The sequence below is a fragment of the Mesoplodon densirostris genome, chromosome 12 (assembly GCF_025265405.1).
Source record: "Mesoplodon densirostris isolate mMesDen1 chromosome 12, mMesDen1 primary haplotype, whole genome shotgun sequence".
NCBI lineage: Eukaryota > Metazoa > Chordata > Mammalia > Artiodactyla > Ziphiidae > Mesoplodon > Mesoplodon densirostris.
In genome coordinates, this window is record NC_082672.1 from 43,548,430 (window position 1) to 43,564,510 (window position 16,081).

General features: G+C 37.3%; 1 protein-coding gene across 1 annotated transcript in view; it reads right to left on the reverse strand.

Annotated features, from left to right (window-relative positions):
• Window positions 1–908: 908 nt before the first annotated feature.
• The window catches only part of NUS1 (NUS1 dehydrodolichyl diphosphate synthase subunit), a 28,561-nt gene continuing 13,388 nt past the window's right edge, over window positions 909–16,081 (reverse strand). The window contains exons 2-5 of the mRNA XM_060115215.1: window positions 13,833–13,958; window positions 12,394–12,543; window positions 8,222–8,321; window positions 909–3,732 (exon numbers count right to left, since the gene is read on the reverse strand). Coding sequence (XP_059971198.1) covers window positions 3,642–3,732; window positions 8,222–8,321; window positions 12,394–12,543; window positions 13,833–13,958 — 467 coding nt within the window. The 3' untranslated portion in view covers window positions 909–3,641. The remainder of the gene's footprint in view (window positions 3,733–8,221; window positions 8,322–12,393; window positions 12,544–13,832; window positions 13,959–16,081) is intronic.

Sequence of the window (16,081 nt, forward strand, 5' to 3'; positions counted from 1 at the left end):
ATATCCAGATACAATAACCAGATACAAAATAGAATGCAAGACTCAATTTATGGTTTGTAGTTTAAAAAGAATCTCTTTATTAAACCTGTTACAGTAGGATCCACGTTTTAAAATATAAATACAAAAAAGTTCTAGGATTGTCACCAAAAATGTAATCAATGAGCGATGGTATTAGAAGTTATTTTCCTTTACATCTGCTTCTCTGAATTCTCTTTTTTTTTTTAGAATGAATGTGTATTTTTTATTCAAGTCGCAAGCAAATTTTTTGCACTTCCCTTTTCGACTAATTTTATAACAGTTTATGTCGTATCGACTAGGATTCTTGGACAACTGCTGGCCGTATTCTCGTTTCCTGGGTTTTATTTCGAACTACCTTGAACTTTTCCTACACTAACTTTTGTTAAAGGCATTTCCTATTAACTAAAGTTAAAAGGTGACCTTTGAGAAACAATTTCAGATAAAAATTATGCATAAAAAGCCAGCTATCTTATCATTAGATCCTCGAGTTAGAAAGTGAATACTCTATGCAACGTAAGACAAACCATAGCTCTTACCCTTCTATTTCCTGGTTTAACGAGAACGTCAAATTCCTTTTTAAAAGAGTACACATATACATTTTCAACTTGGCATTCCATATTCAGTAAAAAACTGTTCAGATTTTAATTACTGTGGAATTTTGACAATTTTACCAATGGCGAAGCTGAATTTTACCTCACTGTTACCTAGCAAAGAGCAAATAACATTTTACGGTTCCAAATGTTTAATCTGGTAAAAATGAGAATATACTTCAATCAACAACTTACCATCCAAAAATATAGTATTGCTATCTTGTCATATGAGTTTCTCATTACATTTTTGCAGTCCCTACATGTTTAGAATGTAGCATTCACATAATACTATAGTCCATGAAAAGTGTATATTCTTTTATTGTTTTTGTTCATACATGTCGTTTCAACTTTCAATAGTAAAATTCAATAAATTTGATTCCTTAATCATAAAAACTTGCTTTACACATTATTTACATGTTGCCAAAGTCTACAGCCATACAAAACATCACAAGGATTTGACTCTATGCATGGTACCATCACACAGGAGGGAACTAATCAAGTAACATACATTCAAAGATTAAATTGTAGATGTGTACAGTGTATTTGGCACTGTTCATTAACATTATAACACATTCTTCTCTTAAGACAGGCATTATTAAGCCTTAGTCACAATCTACCAGAATTTGCTATTCACATCAAAACCAGCTTTCAAACTTTCTAACAGCAATCAGTGTTAAGAAACAAAACACAACCAGAATTGGGAATGGAATTCAAACCCTCCAACCTCTTGCTAAGCTCCAAGCTGCCATCCATAAGGTAGGTTTAATTTGATAATTTTTCCATTGTGGGCAGTGTCAAGAAGAAACAATTTAAAGACAATATTCTTCAAAACACATCAAGACAAACAACACGTTTCTTTAAAGTTTTTATCAGTTCTTCTTGGGAGTGCAAAGGGACCACTGATAACGCATAGTAGATGATTTGGGCAGGAATTACAGAATGACTGATGTCATTCAAATTGTGGAGACTGTACTAAAGTTAAACTCATGGGAAGGATCTGGAATGCCTATATCTGAAATCAGAATCCTCAGCAACTTGTTTTAAGGGTCTCTTCCTACTTAGGACTATAACAGACTCAGGTCACAGGTTACAGATTTACTGTAATGTGTAACACTACACTGCTGTGAAATATAAGGAGAAATAAAAATACAAAGACTCAACTATTAAACCTTTAGTGGCTTTGGCTATAACCCAGTGGATAATTTATTTGACTAACTTCATTTTAACAAATATTAAATCCCTTCACTTCAATCGGGCCCATTAAATTTAATTCATTAAAACCCTATATATTCCAGAATGTTTAAAAAAAACACATGTTTATAAAAGGCATAAATTCAGTCTTCAACTAAGGCCAAAAAGCCTCAATAGAACATGCATGACAGTACAGGGGAACAGAAATAAAAAATTCTCTGGTAAAGTTTAGAGATATGCTATAGCATCACACAAAACTTTTAGCAATAAATTAAGACTTAAAAAAAAAGTCTCACAATGTACAAAAGAACTACAATGTGCAAAGTAATGTCACTGAACCAAATTTAGTTTATAATCATTTTATTTCAAGTGTTTTTAAAATCATAAATGGGGTTTTGGAATCCAAAGTCAAAACATTTATTCTTCATAGCCTCAGAATTTGGCAAGCAATTCCAGACCTTGCTTTCCAAATCCAGTCTTCTTTGCTATTTTTCAGACTCTGAGACCTAGTTTTTAAACTACTCCATTCTAAACATACAATTTTGGATAACGATTGTGCACTTGTTAATAAGATTCTTCTGAAAACAGCCCATCAAGTATAAAGAATAATGGTTTCTGACCGAGTGTCAGCAGTGAGGGAAGAAAAACTAAACACCTATCAAAAAATCATTTCTTCATTTAAAAGGTAACAGAACCAGTGCTGTTCTCTGCCATGAAAGAGAACATGCAAAATTAAATTACTTTTGTAGACTTTGGTAATGTTTTATTACCTACACGGGCCTCAATCTTACTTAAAGATCATATTTTTATGCAAAGTCACCGTAAGGATTTATTAAGTAAAAATCCTGGGTACTAACATGGTCCTAAATGCGCTATTCCAAAGAGGAACAGGTTACTTTTGAGGAAAAGAGCTGCCTTGGTAATTTCCCTCAAATGCTTATTTAAATAAACACAGTTAATGGAAATTTTTTAAACCAGCTTCGGGTACTATCTAGCCCACTGCCCACCAAACAGAAAAGGAGATCAAAACTGTCTTTCCTTATTCAGGAAAGTTTCACCTTTACTTTTAAGATTACAACCTTTTCACCTTTTATGACTGCCTCATACAATATTTAAAATTTTTTAAATTCTGCATTTCAATGTTGTAAGAGTTCTTTTTCAAGTGATCTTCACAACCCAGAACACAGATAACAGAGCGACATTTTCAAGTCACACTGTTTGACAATAACGAAGAGATGAAAATGGACGGATGTCTGAAAATAGGTATTCCCTCTGCTCCAAAGGTGAGCAAACTTTTAACATGTGAACAACACAGAACTCCATTCCTCTGGAGATCCCTCAAACTCAGAATGCTTCCGTTTAATACGTCAATATACTATTCTTAAAAATTAAAGTTTGGTCACTTGCAAAGACTGAACAAAAGTTATTCCCCCCCAAAAAAACAACAACAAAACAGCTTTAATCACCCCTTTCTCTCCCCACAAAAAAGGGAAGTAGTTGGGGCTGAAGCCTGTAAATCTGAAATTTCAGCTCCTAAAACATCGCTGCTATTTGCTCAAAGGTGCAAGTCCACGTATTTCCTTCTCCAATACTTCCCCCATTTATAAGTTTATTTCCACACACGCATGCACACGCACACGCGTGTGCACACACACACTCACACACTCACACTCACTCACATGTACTCTTACTCTCAAGTAAGACACTTTTTTGTGTTTGTTGATAAATTATGAGGATTATGAACTAGGTGTGTACAGGGTTTCATAGGTGCTTTGTAAACATCAGAGTCACTTGAGTCCTTTTCTCCAAAAGCCTGAAATCAAATTACACAACCAGGGATCACTACTTTCCCAGACGCTGTTCACAGGCTGCATATTGACAAAGGGCAGAGAAAAAGTCCTCATAACTGATGTTCAGGTGGGAAGGCAAAGAGCTGAAAAAAAAAAATAAAAGGAGAAAAAAAGCAATTAGATGATATGCTGTAATTTGGAGGGGGAACCAGACGGGTAATGACCAGAAAGATTAAGGACAGAAGAAAGTAAATTATAAGCCTAGAGTACGTCAAACTATTTCTACTAAATGATTGTTAAACTCACTGTGAAACAGTTCAAATAAAAAATAATTCCTCCTTCCACAAGAAGAGAAAAGCAACTTGTAGTGAGATGGAGATTCAGAACGTTTTTTTATTTCCAAGTTTCTAATTTTTATTTTTGAGGCTCCCTAACAATCTTGCACCACCAGGCATCTAAGACATAAATGTCGTCTGATAGATCTCATCTCCCTCCTTTGAAAAAACTTGTGTCTAAACCATGAATTTCTATACTACTCTTAAAGAACACAAGGCAAGATTCTGCTGATAAAATTTATTTAAATTTATTAAAACTGGTAGGTGAGGGCTTCCCTGGTGGCGCAGTGGTTGAGAGTCCGCCTGCCGTTGCAGGGGACACGGGTTCGTGCCCAGGTCCGGGAAGATCCCACATGCCGTGGAGTGGCTAGGCCCGTGAGCCGTGGCCGCTGAGATTGCGCGTCCAGAGCCTGTGCTCTGCAACGGGAGAGGCCACAACAGTGAGAGGCCCATGTACCGCAAAAAAACAAACAAACAAACAAAAACACAACTGGTAGGTGAGTCTACAAAAGACTAAAGCAAGCACGAAAGTGGCAAAGTACCATAAACGTTGCACTGGACTTCAGGCTTTCTGAAGGCAATCTACTTAGGATGATAAGACTTACCCTTTGCTCACACAGATCTATGGACCATTTGAACAAAAAATTTATACATTACATTTCTTTTTTTTTTTTTTTGAGATTTTAAAGGGATTTTTTTAAAGTATTTTAATTTTATTGGAGTATAGTTTATTTACAGTGTTGTGTTAGTTTCAAGTATATAGCAACGTGATTCAGTTAAACATATACATAGTCATTCTTTTTTTTTTTTTTTTTTTTTTTTTTTTTGCAGTACGTGGGCCTCTCACTGTTGTGGCCTTTCCCGTTGCGGAGCACAGGCTCCGGACGCGCAGGCTCAGCCGCCAGGGCTCACGGGCTTTGCCGCTCCGCGGCATGTGGGATCTTCCTGGACCGGGGCATGAACCTGCATCCCCTGCATCAGCAGGCGGACTCTCAAGCACTGTGCCACCAGGGAAGCCCAGTCATTCTTTTTTAGATTCTTTTCTCATATAGGTTATCACAGAATATCAGGTAGAGTCCCCTGTGCTATATATACAGTAGGTCCTTGTTGGTTTACATTATATTTCTAATTCTAAGGATAAAGTGAAAATTACTAACAGACATAATTTACAATGAATTCATTGGAATGTTAGACCATTTTCAATTCTGACACTTTTATACTTTGGAATATTCTTTTATCCTCCAAGATGAAGGCACAGTGTAGGGCTAGAGAGATTCAGAATCTATTAAAGCATAAGTCCAGATTAATGCAAAACTGGAGAGCTAATAAAGGATCTCACTCAAATTTACTTCAAGAACTCGGCTTTGTCAGAGTAAAGCCAGTGTTACTTGAACAGTTTACAAAAGTCAGGCTGAATGCTGGCAGAGCAACACAGCATCCCCACATAATGATTACTGAAGCCATGTGGTGAGCAACCAATAAATGAACAATATTTATAAATGAACAATATTTATCTCCATCATTTTCGATTGCTCAAGGGGGCAACTACAATGTGAAGACAAGCTCTTTTAAGACAAAGTGAATATACAGTTAGAGGGTTTCCCCTTAAGTATTTTAAAGACTTAAAATAATTTTCAATAGTTAACATTAAAAAAAAAATCTCTAATTTATACAGTTTTACTTTGATGTTTTGGACATTTCAAACAGTATCAGAGCCAAAATCCAGTCAAATTACAAGACTCACATTAAGAATTCTACAGTAACATGAACATAAGAAAAGGACTAAACAAACCTACCATAATGAATTCCTGCCTGACCCTGTGGTTCTCTTCAGCTATGTTTTCATTATCCTTCCTTTTCTTCCCTCACCAGGTTTATTGAGATATAACTGACATATAATCTTTATCCTTCCTCTTACTGCTAAGAATTCTGAAATAAGCCTCCAGTTTCCCTCCATTTCCTTATCTCTCAATAATCTCTGCTATCAATCTTTTATCTTATTCACTCTACTGAAATGATATTCTCAAGGACAAATGTAACGACTTGCTTTTTGCTAAAAGCTTGCTGCCAATGTCTTCTTCAAACTACCCACTTTCCTAGGTTGTCTTCACTTTACCCCCTTTATCAACAGCTTCATCTCCTATCACTCCTCAAGAAGCACTTAGTGTCACTACCCCTCAGTGACTCAGAAGCAGTCTTGTTATTTCCTGGTCTGTCCCGTCAGGGCTCCAGTCTTCTTCTCTACATTGTGATTAAGACACCTTTCCTGTCATCACGGTGCTTACAGTCTGGTGGACAGAAGACAAATATAGAGCAAACCTCTAAATAACATTATACAGCTATAACAGACATATGTACAAAGATCTGTGGGAAAGCCTGTTAGGTGCCAGGATCTGATGCCCATGATCAGATTTAAATCCTCAACTCTGAATTAAAATGCCCATTTTACAAATATAGAGAAGTTTCAATAGCTTTCCAAAGTCATGTTACCAAGCTGCATAGCCAAGATTCAAACCAAGATCCACGTTTTAAGACATACTCTTCCTACCAAACCACTCCCAACCTCACAAAATATCACTGCTACCTTTCTTAGAGCCCACCTGAAAGGCACCTGAAATGACTTGGAAAACCCCTTGGGGTGGGGGGAGGAAGAGATAAGAGAAACACATATCACCATAAAGAAACCCAGAGTTTGGAGATTTGGGTTCTAATTCCACGTTATTACAAGCCTGAGTAATGTCTCTTCCCCATTTTCCTGGCCTATGAAATGAGAAGGCAGTACCGGATGACCTACAGCCCTTTCTGACTCTAACATGCTATGTGTTCTTTTCGTCGCCCTCCTGCCCCCAGCTTGAAGCATTTCATACAGGACCCCTTGGTACTGTTCTCTTCTATGAACACATTAGGGAAGTCCTCTATTCTCACAGGTTCAACTACTTCTACTTCCTAGGTACTGACAGCTCCCGAAGATCCATCCTTAGCCTTGACATCTCATCCAAGCATCAATTCGACATCTTCATCTGCCCTCTTAGTATTTCCATCTAAACAGACTCTGGCCTCAAAATCTTCTTATTCCTGAATTCAACATCTTCCCTTCAAAATCAATGGTGCCTTGACTTTCCCATTTGTCTCAATAACACCACAATTCACCCAGTCACTTAGGCTTAAGAACTTAGGAATCATTTCATTTCTACTCTAGTTTTTACTGCAATTATTGAGTAAAGTGCTATGCCTGCAAGTATACTTGGTAATTAGTTCTCATGAGAAAGAAACTTTGTAGTATATTCCTCCTAAGACCCAGAATTTAAATATATTCTAAGGCTCCTAAGTCTCTCCTTTATTTTAAATCAGGGGTCTGCAATTACAGCCCAGGAGCCTGCCACGTTTTTTGTAAACAAGGTTTTATTAGAACACAGTCACACACATTTGTTGACATACTGTCCATGCTTGTTTAGCTATACTAGCAAGTGTTTAGTGGCAACAGAGAAGAGCAGTTCCAAGAGACTATATAGCCCCCAAGGCCTAAAATATTTACCCTCTGGCCCTTTATACAAAAAGTTTGCCAAATAAGCAGTTACATTCTCATCAACGTATTCTCCCATAAATTACAGGCATGGCCTCGTCACTTGTCTTTTTACCTCACCCTTGCCCAAACCCAATCTACTCTAGTACATAGTTGCCCACCAACTCTTCCAGAAGCACCATTCCCACATTACCCACAGGCTCATCAATTTCCTACTGCCTCTCTAAACAGTTATACACAATCCTTATGCTGATATTTAAAGCATTCCCAATGTCAACACCCCCAAATAATTTGATTTCACCTTATACTGCTTTCTAACACTAACTCTCTGTGCTGGTGTGGCCAGTTCCCTATTTCTTTCAAATGTGATGTTCACGCCCCGCCCCTCCCCCCCAGCTTTTCTTTTTTTTTTCCCTTGCTCACCCCCTACACTTCCCACCTTTTCTTTAATTACAAAAATTCTACCCATTTTATATACCCTGGATCAAGTCACATCTTTTCTGTGGAATCAACAACTCTGGCCCACAGCTTTCTCTCTCACTCCTGATCTCCTACGATGATTAGTTTCAATACCAAACATTTGCACAACCACATGCTCTCTTGTGTCTGAGCCATTGATACAGGTTTTTATTTGACCACTGATACGGTCAAATACCTGAGGGAAAGGATCCAGTATTATAATTCTTTGGGAATTCCCACCACATCTAGCACGGTGCTGGGTTCAAGAAACTCTTGCTGGATCGAACCAAAGTCAGTACACTTTTAATTACTTACACAATCTCAGTCAACCTGATGTGCCAGGGAAGAAAGCCTAGTGTGCTGTCCACAGGACCAAACTTCAATACTAAATCAGGATCAGGGAAACCATTTGAACCTTGGAAAGATAAAAAGACACATGAACTTAATACACATTGCTTACCAAAAAACGACCAATGGCAAAATCTGTTCATCAAATTGGTTTCTTATGCTTTATGTATCTGTTCTCTTCAGAAACTTTATTTGTATGTTTCCATACCCCTATTCCACGGCCCAACATATACTTTTATATCTATGTTATTTCCAAATGTGGAAGTTTTCTCTAAAGGCCATTTAACTGGATTGATTACCTGATAAGGAGAGGTAACACAACTCCCACCCTAAACCCTACAAGTAGCCCCCAAATCCCATCTATCTTTCAAGACTCAACTTAAGTGTTCTCTTCACATCCTGGGACCCTCACTGCTTTAAGGACTTAATATTTATTCTGGCCACAGAACTAAATAACTTCAGAGATGAAAAGAAACTTAAAAAGTTATCTACTCTCCTTCCTTCCCCATGCTCTGATTTTACAGAGCAAGACCAACTCCAGAAAGACCAACTTCTAGCTATATAGTACAAATGTTCTCAGTATTCCCCAGAGCCCAAGCTCCCTAGGAGGGGAAAAGGAGACTGTACACCTGCCTCAACCAAGTTCTGGCCATTTTTTGCTTCACAGACTGGTTTCCATATAAGATCTGGCTTGAGAGAAAAATGGGATAGAAATATTTCAACTGCTTAAAAATAAAGTAAAATAAATCTTAAAATAAAGAATCACTGGTATAACAGAAAAGATGCTTTAATCCAAGAGACCCAGGTTTTAACAGCTTCTAATAACCTCAGTTCAGCCACTAACTTTCTGGTCACACAGTCTCTCCAGGGCTTAGTTCCTCATTTGTTAAATAAGGAGACTGGATTAGACAGGTCCCTTGAGCAGTAATAAAGAATTATTTCCATAACAAAGTCTCTTTAAAAGTCTATGTTGGGCTTCCCTGGTGGCGCAGTGGTTGAGAGTCCGCCTGCCGATGCAGGGGACGCGGGTTCGTGCCCCGGTCTGGGAAGACCCCACATGCCGCGGAGCGGCTGGGCCCGTGAGCCATGGCCGCTGAGCCTGCGCGTCCAGAGCCTGTGCTCCGCAACGGGAGAGGCCACAACAGTGAGAGGCCCACGTACCACACACACACAAAAAAAGTCTATGTTGGCAGAGTGAATAGACTAAGTAGAACACATACTCTTCTTCCTGCTAAAAAAGCAAATCCTCTTTAGTACACACACAACGAAAAGGCAAGAAGGGACTTCTGGCTAATAGTGGTGTTAAGAGGGTGACGAATCCTCTCCAAAGATAACATGTATTAAACTGGACAAAACCAACCACTTAAGAGCACTGGATATTAACCAGAGCAGATGACTATTCTTTAAAAAAACAAAACACCAGCTAGAGCTTCAGGTAAGAACTGTAGGTCTTTTGGTCTTCCTGCCTGGGAATGCTCCCAACCCCCATGTCTCTATCTCCATCAACTGAAGGAAACAGTAGTTTTACCAGCAGGGGACTGACAGCAAAAGCTAGCAGATTTGCTGCTTGCAGCCAAAATATATGGACTCAATTTGGAGGTTGTGGGCAGGAGGGAGGAATGGTGAAAACCTATGTACTCAAAAGGAAACAAATGAGGAAAACCCACAGCTTTGTTACCCCGAGGTTGTAGCCCCCCATTAGGGCAAGCAGAACAATGGACAGAAAATTAACAAGGAGATGCTGGAAACACTGGTTCATTTAAGCTCTCCATATATCCAGGCTGACTAGGAAAATACCACATGCAAGGGAAGAAGGAGGGCAGGCAGGACAGGGTGGCAAGAAAGTCCAGTGAAAGGTAACAGCCAAGGAGACCTAAGAACTGACTTGAATGCACCCTCCAACATCACACAAAGATCTTGGAAGCCTTACAAATTTAAGGTGTTTGAGCACAACCAGTGTGCAAACCACTGTCTGACACATTAAACTATGCAGACACAGAATGCCAGACTAAAGAATAAAATTAAAAATAGAAAAACTGAGCAGAGACAGCAGTAGTCATCTGTATTTATAGACAATATGATCCTGTATTTAGAAAATTCTAAGACTCTACAAAAACAACTACTAGAACTACTAAGTGAATTTCAGCAAAGCAGGATACAAAATCAGTATTAAAAAAACCAACCTGTATTTCCATATATTATCAACAAACAATCTGAAAATAAAGTTAAGAAAAAATCTCATTAACAGTAGCATCAAAAAGAATAAAAGCCTTAGGAATAAACTGAAAAAGGTAGAACTCTATACCCTGAAATTATAAAACATTGTTATGAGGAAAATTAGGACCCAAATAAATGGAGAGATATACTATGTTCATGGATCGGAAGATGAACATAGTGAAGACTGTGAAGATGGCAATTCTCCCCAAATTGAGCTACAGATTCAACTCAATCCCTATTAAAACAGTTTGTTTTTTTTAATTGACAAACTCATCTTAAAATGTATATGAAGATGTAAAGGACCCTGAATAGCTAAAACTTTGAAAAAGAAAATCAAAGTTGAAAGATTTACACTACTTGAATTTCAAAGTTTATTACGGTAGGCTATAGTAATCAAGACACTGCATCATTTTAAGGACAGACAAAGAGACCAATGGAATAGAATAGAAAGTCCAGGAAAAAACTCAGAGATTCATGAAAAACTGATTTTCAATAAAGGAGCCACAGTAATTAAAGGAGGAAAACACAGTCTTTTCAACAAGTGGTAGTGGATAAATAACTGGTATCCCTTACCTCACATCATTCGCAAAAATTAAGTTAAAATGGATTAGACTTAATATAATAGCTAAAGCTATAAAAATTCTAGAAGAAAACAAAGCAGTTGCTTCATATTGGCAATAAGAGTGGAGATTAATTGCAGCCACAAGGGAACTTTTGGGGGCGACAATACTGAGGGTTTGCTTCTGTCAGATTAATGAGTTAACTTAAGGATTATGTATCTTTTTGTTTATCATGGGTCTAAAACCCCTGCAGTCAATACATGGTCTCCAAAGGCTATCTGAAGGACTACCTTTGGTCCCTGCATCACTTTTAGGACATCCTCAAAACTACTCTCTGGTTGGGGCCTTATAGGATCCAGGAAACAGTCAACACCCCAGTAATCTCTGCCTCGAGAACTCCTACAATGGTTTACGTGAAGCCTATTCATTCAGCCTGAATAGTTAGGCAATGACAGAGCAGAGAATAGGCAAGTAGGGTAAGAAGTGAACAGTCAATGAAAGTAGGGAGTTAGTGAGACCAAGAGGCCAGAGAGGGACTGTGCTCTGTAATAGACATGTCAAAGCAGAAGAAACAAAGAACTAAGAGTTAAATAAATGACTGAGAATTAGAAAATGGATGATTAGAAAGTATTCACCTATGTGAATGAATGAAAAATATGTCTGAAATTGTATGGCTATAGAAGCTATCAACAGACATGAATTTGTTAGAAATATTGCCTTTCTTCAAAAGGATCAAGGATAATGTTAATAAGCAAAAAAGACCATAAAGTTAAGGCAAAAAGTTCCTAGGGAACTTTAGAGAGAATAAGCAAACTAAAGGCTTTTATAAACAATTGAAGAAAAACAGATAAAATATAATGTTACACTTGGTATAACGTGACAAATATAGTGGTAAAGTTGGTATAACATAAGAGAAGGAATACTAAAAAAGGAGTCACGGATGATAGCGGTATAATATTCTCGGGATTGTTTCCTAAATAGCTATTAAGTTCAAACTTAATATTCAAGAGAGTTCAAACTAAAAAGAATGAGGAACACTGTATGTCAATTATATCTCAATAAAACTGGAAAAAAATAAATCAAAATAAATTTTAGAAGAGGGAGGCAGAAGCAGAAGACCTATTTTTAAGAATATTCATCACTTCCCCCCAAATCCTTTTAGATGGATCCTCTCCTTTACCAATAATTCCTCATGCAAGTGAGGGGAATACAAATTTCATTATCTCAAAACTATTTTCACATGTGTGTCTCTAGACTTCAGAAACATAACAAGTATAATGACAACAACAATAAAATGGAACTTAGTCTCCTTCATACTGTACCCTTGTGGGACAAAACTAAGAACAACCATATATGACTTACTAAGTAAACTGTCTAACATTTCTACATCCAAATCTGTGCATTTCTTTTGCTGCTGGGCTACTAACTGGCAGAAGTCTTGAGCAGCTCTCACAATATCTGCTTTTCCATCTTCTGGGGACAGCACCTTCACTGCCGATTGGCAATTTAAAACTGGAGAAAAAAAAACAAGATATTTTAAAAAATACCCTCTTCCAGATATATTTCAAAATAATTTAAGGACTATGTACATTTTCATTTATCATGGGTCTACAACCTATGATATTAAGAAATATTAAGCTCAGACTAAAATAAAACTACAGTTCTTATAGTAAACAAGAATCTTTTAAGCCCTTCAATTTCAATATCAAAACATACCTGGCTACTCTCCTCTGAAGAACCAATATATAACATTTGTGTATATATTTACATACAGCCTTCTTTTCAAAGTGCTCAGAATGACCTTGTATCTGTGAATAAACCCTCTAGAAAACAGAAATTTTAATTATAGGGTAACTTACAATTTCCTACTCAAAATGCCATCTACAATTATAGTACAGTCAGCAATAACACAGATAGAAGACAAAAATGAAGACTATAGGAAAAAAATGTGCTTCAATAGAATATGAATTGTCTATAGCACACACATCCACCTTATCAAATTCTGATTCTGTGGAGCTGTTTTACAATTGATAGGATTCTAGGTAACCGATAGCAATGCCCAATTCTTTTGTAAATTTTTTAAATTAATTAATTTATTTATTTTTGGCTGTGTTGGGTCTTCGTTGCTGTGTGTGGGCTTTCTCTAGTTGCGGCAAGCAGGGGCTACTCTTCATTGCACTAGGCGGGCTTCTCATTGCGGTGGCTTCTCTTGTTGTGGAGCACAGGCTCTAGCTGCAGGGGCTTCAGTAGTTGTAGCGCACGGGCTTAGCTACTCCGCAGCACGTGCGATCTTCCCGGACCAGGGCTCGAACCCGTGTCCCCCTGCATTGGCAGGCAAATTCTTAGCCACTGCACCACCAGTGAAGTCCCAATGTCCAATTCTTGTTTATGCAATTCTTTGCCTGGTAGAGGTTCAGTTATGTTCATTCTAATCCCATTGAAAAACAAGTTTTGCCTCTATTCACATATTTATTTCAATATTTCTGATCTATAAATATCTCCATTCTTTGGATTCTCTTTGAATTGGCTGTAAAATCTACCTGGTTCCTGGTTGTTTGAGTTAAATAAAATCTTTAACATGTGTTTATTTTTTAATATCCATGAGTCATGATTTTATCTTTTTCTGAATATTATCTTTTAACAAGATGAAGAAGGAAAAGTCTAACTCTGATGATTAAAGATGGTGATAATAAAGACTAACAGGGCAAAATTAATAAGTAAATGAATGAGTAACAGAATCTGCCTTGAAACACAAAACATATCTGCATATGTTAAATATTCAATTTTACACTAACGCTTACCTTGATCATCTTTGTCATTACTATTTGCAAACTCTGGTGAGTATTTGGAACAATCTAAGCCCAGGAGTTCCTGCTGTTGTTTTAAAATTTCATCCATCAATCTGGAATTATTTCTTTTGAAAATACCTTAAAAAGAAAAAAAAGGGAATTCCAACTAGGTTAATTTATCCTCTTCAATGATTAACGGATGCTTGTTGTGAAAACAACACTGGATCCAGAACTGAACAATTTCCAAATGAATCACTGATGACTAATCCTCAACTAGAATCTGAAAGGAAAACATGACAACAAAACTCTGTTATTACAAGAGTCTGGCTTTGGGCTAAAGTCAAAAAAAGGACAGGGGTAACAACTTTGTGTCAATATGAATATGAGAGAAATTTAGACCTAGAAAGAAATTTTAAGAGACCATTTACTTGACACCTTTATTTACAGATTAAGAAACTGATACCCAAGTCTCAGTAAGACCCTTAAGAGACTTGTCAGAGAACTTATAAACTGCAGCAGTGATCCAAAGCTTCTATCTTCCTCTCTCTCAGCCTAATGTAATTCCCCTACAGATTTACTCTGTGCACACAATACTATCACCTCAATTTGATTCATTTGTTTTTATGGTAAGAATAAATAATATGAATTATGTAAAAAGTAGAGAATAGACAAAAGTACGGAAAGCAAAATTTAGTAAATTCAAACAAAGCATGAAAATATATTACATAAAATTGTTTCTGATCCTCCAACCATGCACAGAAAAATTAAAACTATAATTACTATCATATCACTGAGAAAGATGAAGGAACTATGTGACATACATTTAGTATAAAACTAATACAGAGAGCTCTAATTAAAAACAATTTGGCTATTTTCAGAGAGGCCAGCTTTCTAGTGGCCACTGCCTTTTTGATCTTTATCAAGTGTTCCTTCTCTGTATTCTCAGTCCTGTCTTTAAAACAGTTCAAAGATTAACTGGGAGAGAGAACATAATAAGTATATATATAAAATAGCACAGAATCTGCTGAATATGCTGTATAGTGGCAACTCGGTTGAATATGGGTAATAGCAGTTCAAGGATGAAAGCAGTCTCCTTCGGTAGGGAAACACTTTGTAAAAAAAAACAAGCAAGACTTAAGCTGAGCTGACCTCAGAAAGTTAAAGAGAAGAAAATGGAGAGGATAGTTAGATGGGGAAGATGCTTAAGAAAAAAAGCACTGAATGCTCAAAAGGCAGACAAATGCTGCTGGTACAAATGTTTTGACTAAAGGGGCAAGGGAATAAGCCTAATTTTTATTCATTTTGCCTACCCAATGGGTAACCACTCATTTCCTGTGGAAATGTGTGGAAATCTTTATATTTAGGAAAACCAACCTGGTGACAGTTTGGTTTTTGGTGATAGAGAAAGCCTGGCAGCAGACTACTGCAATATTCCACATATAATTTGATAAAGCTGTGGAAAAGGATTCACTACAAAAGACGAGTTGAGAGAATAAAGAATATGACTTGATTAGAGGTGCAAAGAGAAAATTCTGTGGCTTTAATCCTGGATAACAGAAGATGATAACATTTTTAAAAAGAAGGGAAATTCTACAAAGAACTGGTTTGAAGGAAAAGACAAGTTTAGTTTTAGACAGGTGATGATAGAATATTTAAGTGGGGTTACTGTAAAAGTGATTAAGAGACATGAGGAAAGGGTGTTCAAAAGAGGTCATATAAGTACCACGTGGGGAGGGCTCTTACTGTTTTGCTTACAAACACAGGGGCCCTGAGGCTAGCACAGAACAGACACTCAACAAATAAATGTTGGCAGCAAGACCATGACAGGTCAGAGACCTGTTTCCTTCTCAAAGTCCTATCCTCATGCCAGCTCCTGTGAGTATCTTCCCTTGGATCAACTCCCAATCTGCTCCTTGAATGGCCGCTTCTCACTCTGCACTGAATCCTTTTCCTCTTTCCCTCTAAATGAAGATTATTCCTCAGAGTTCCTACTTCAGCCCTCTTCGTGTCCATGTGCTCCTCCCTCTCTGGTTCTAGTCACTTATGGGACTTTAATACCACTCAGCGTCAGGACCAGGGTAATATGAATAAGACAAAACTGGGGGGACGGGGTGGAGGGTAGTTTACAAAAAAACCCCAGTAATTAAGATTAATAATAACTTGGTGTAAAGTTATCTACATAACTGTCTTTAAAAATTAAAATTAATGCAAAACATCCATGATGAACAAAATATTAAAATTTTAAGTGAAAACAGGATCAG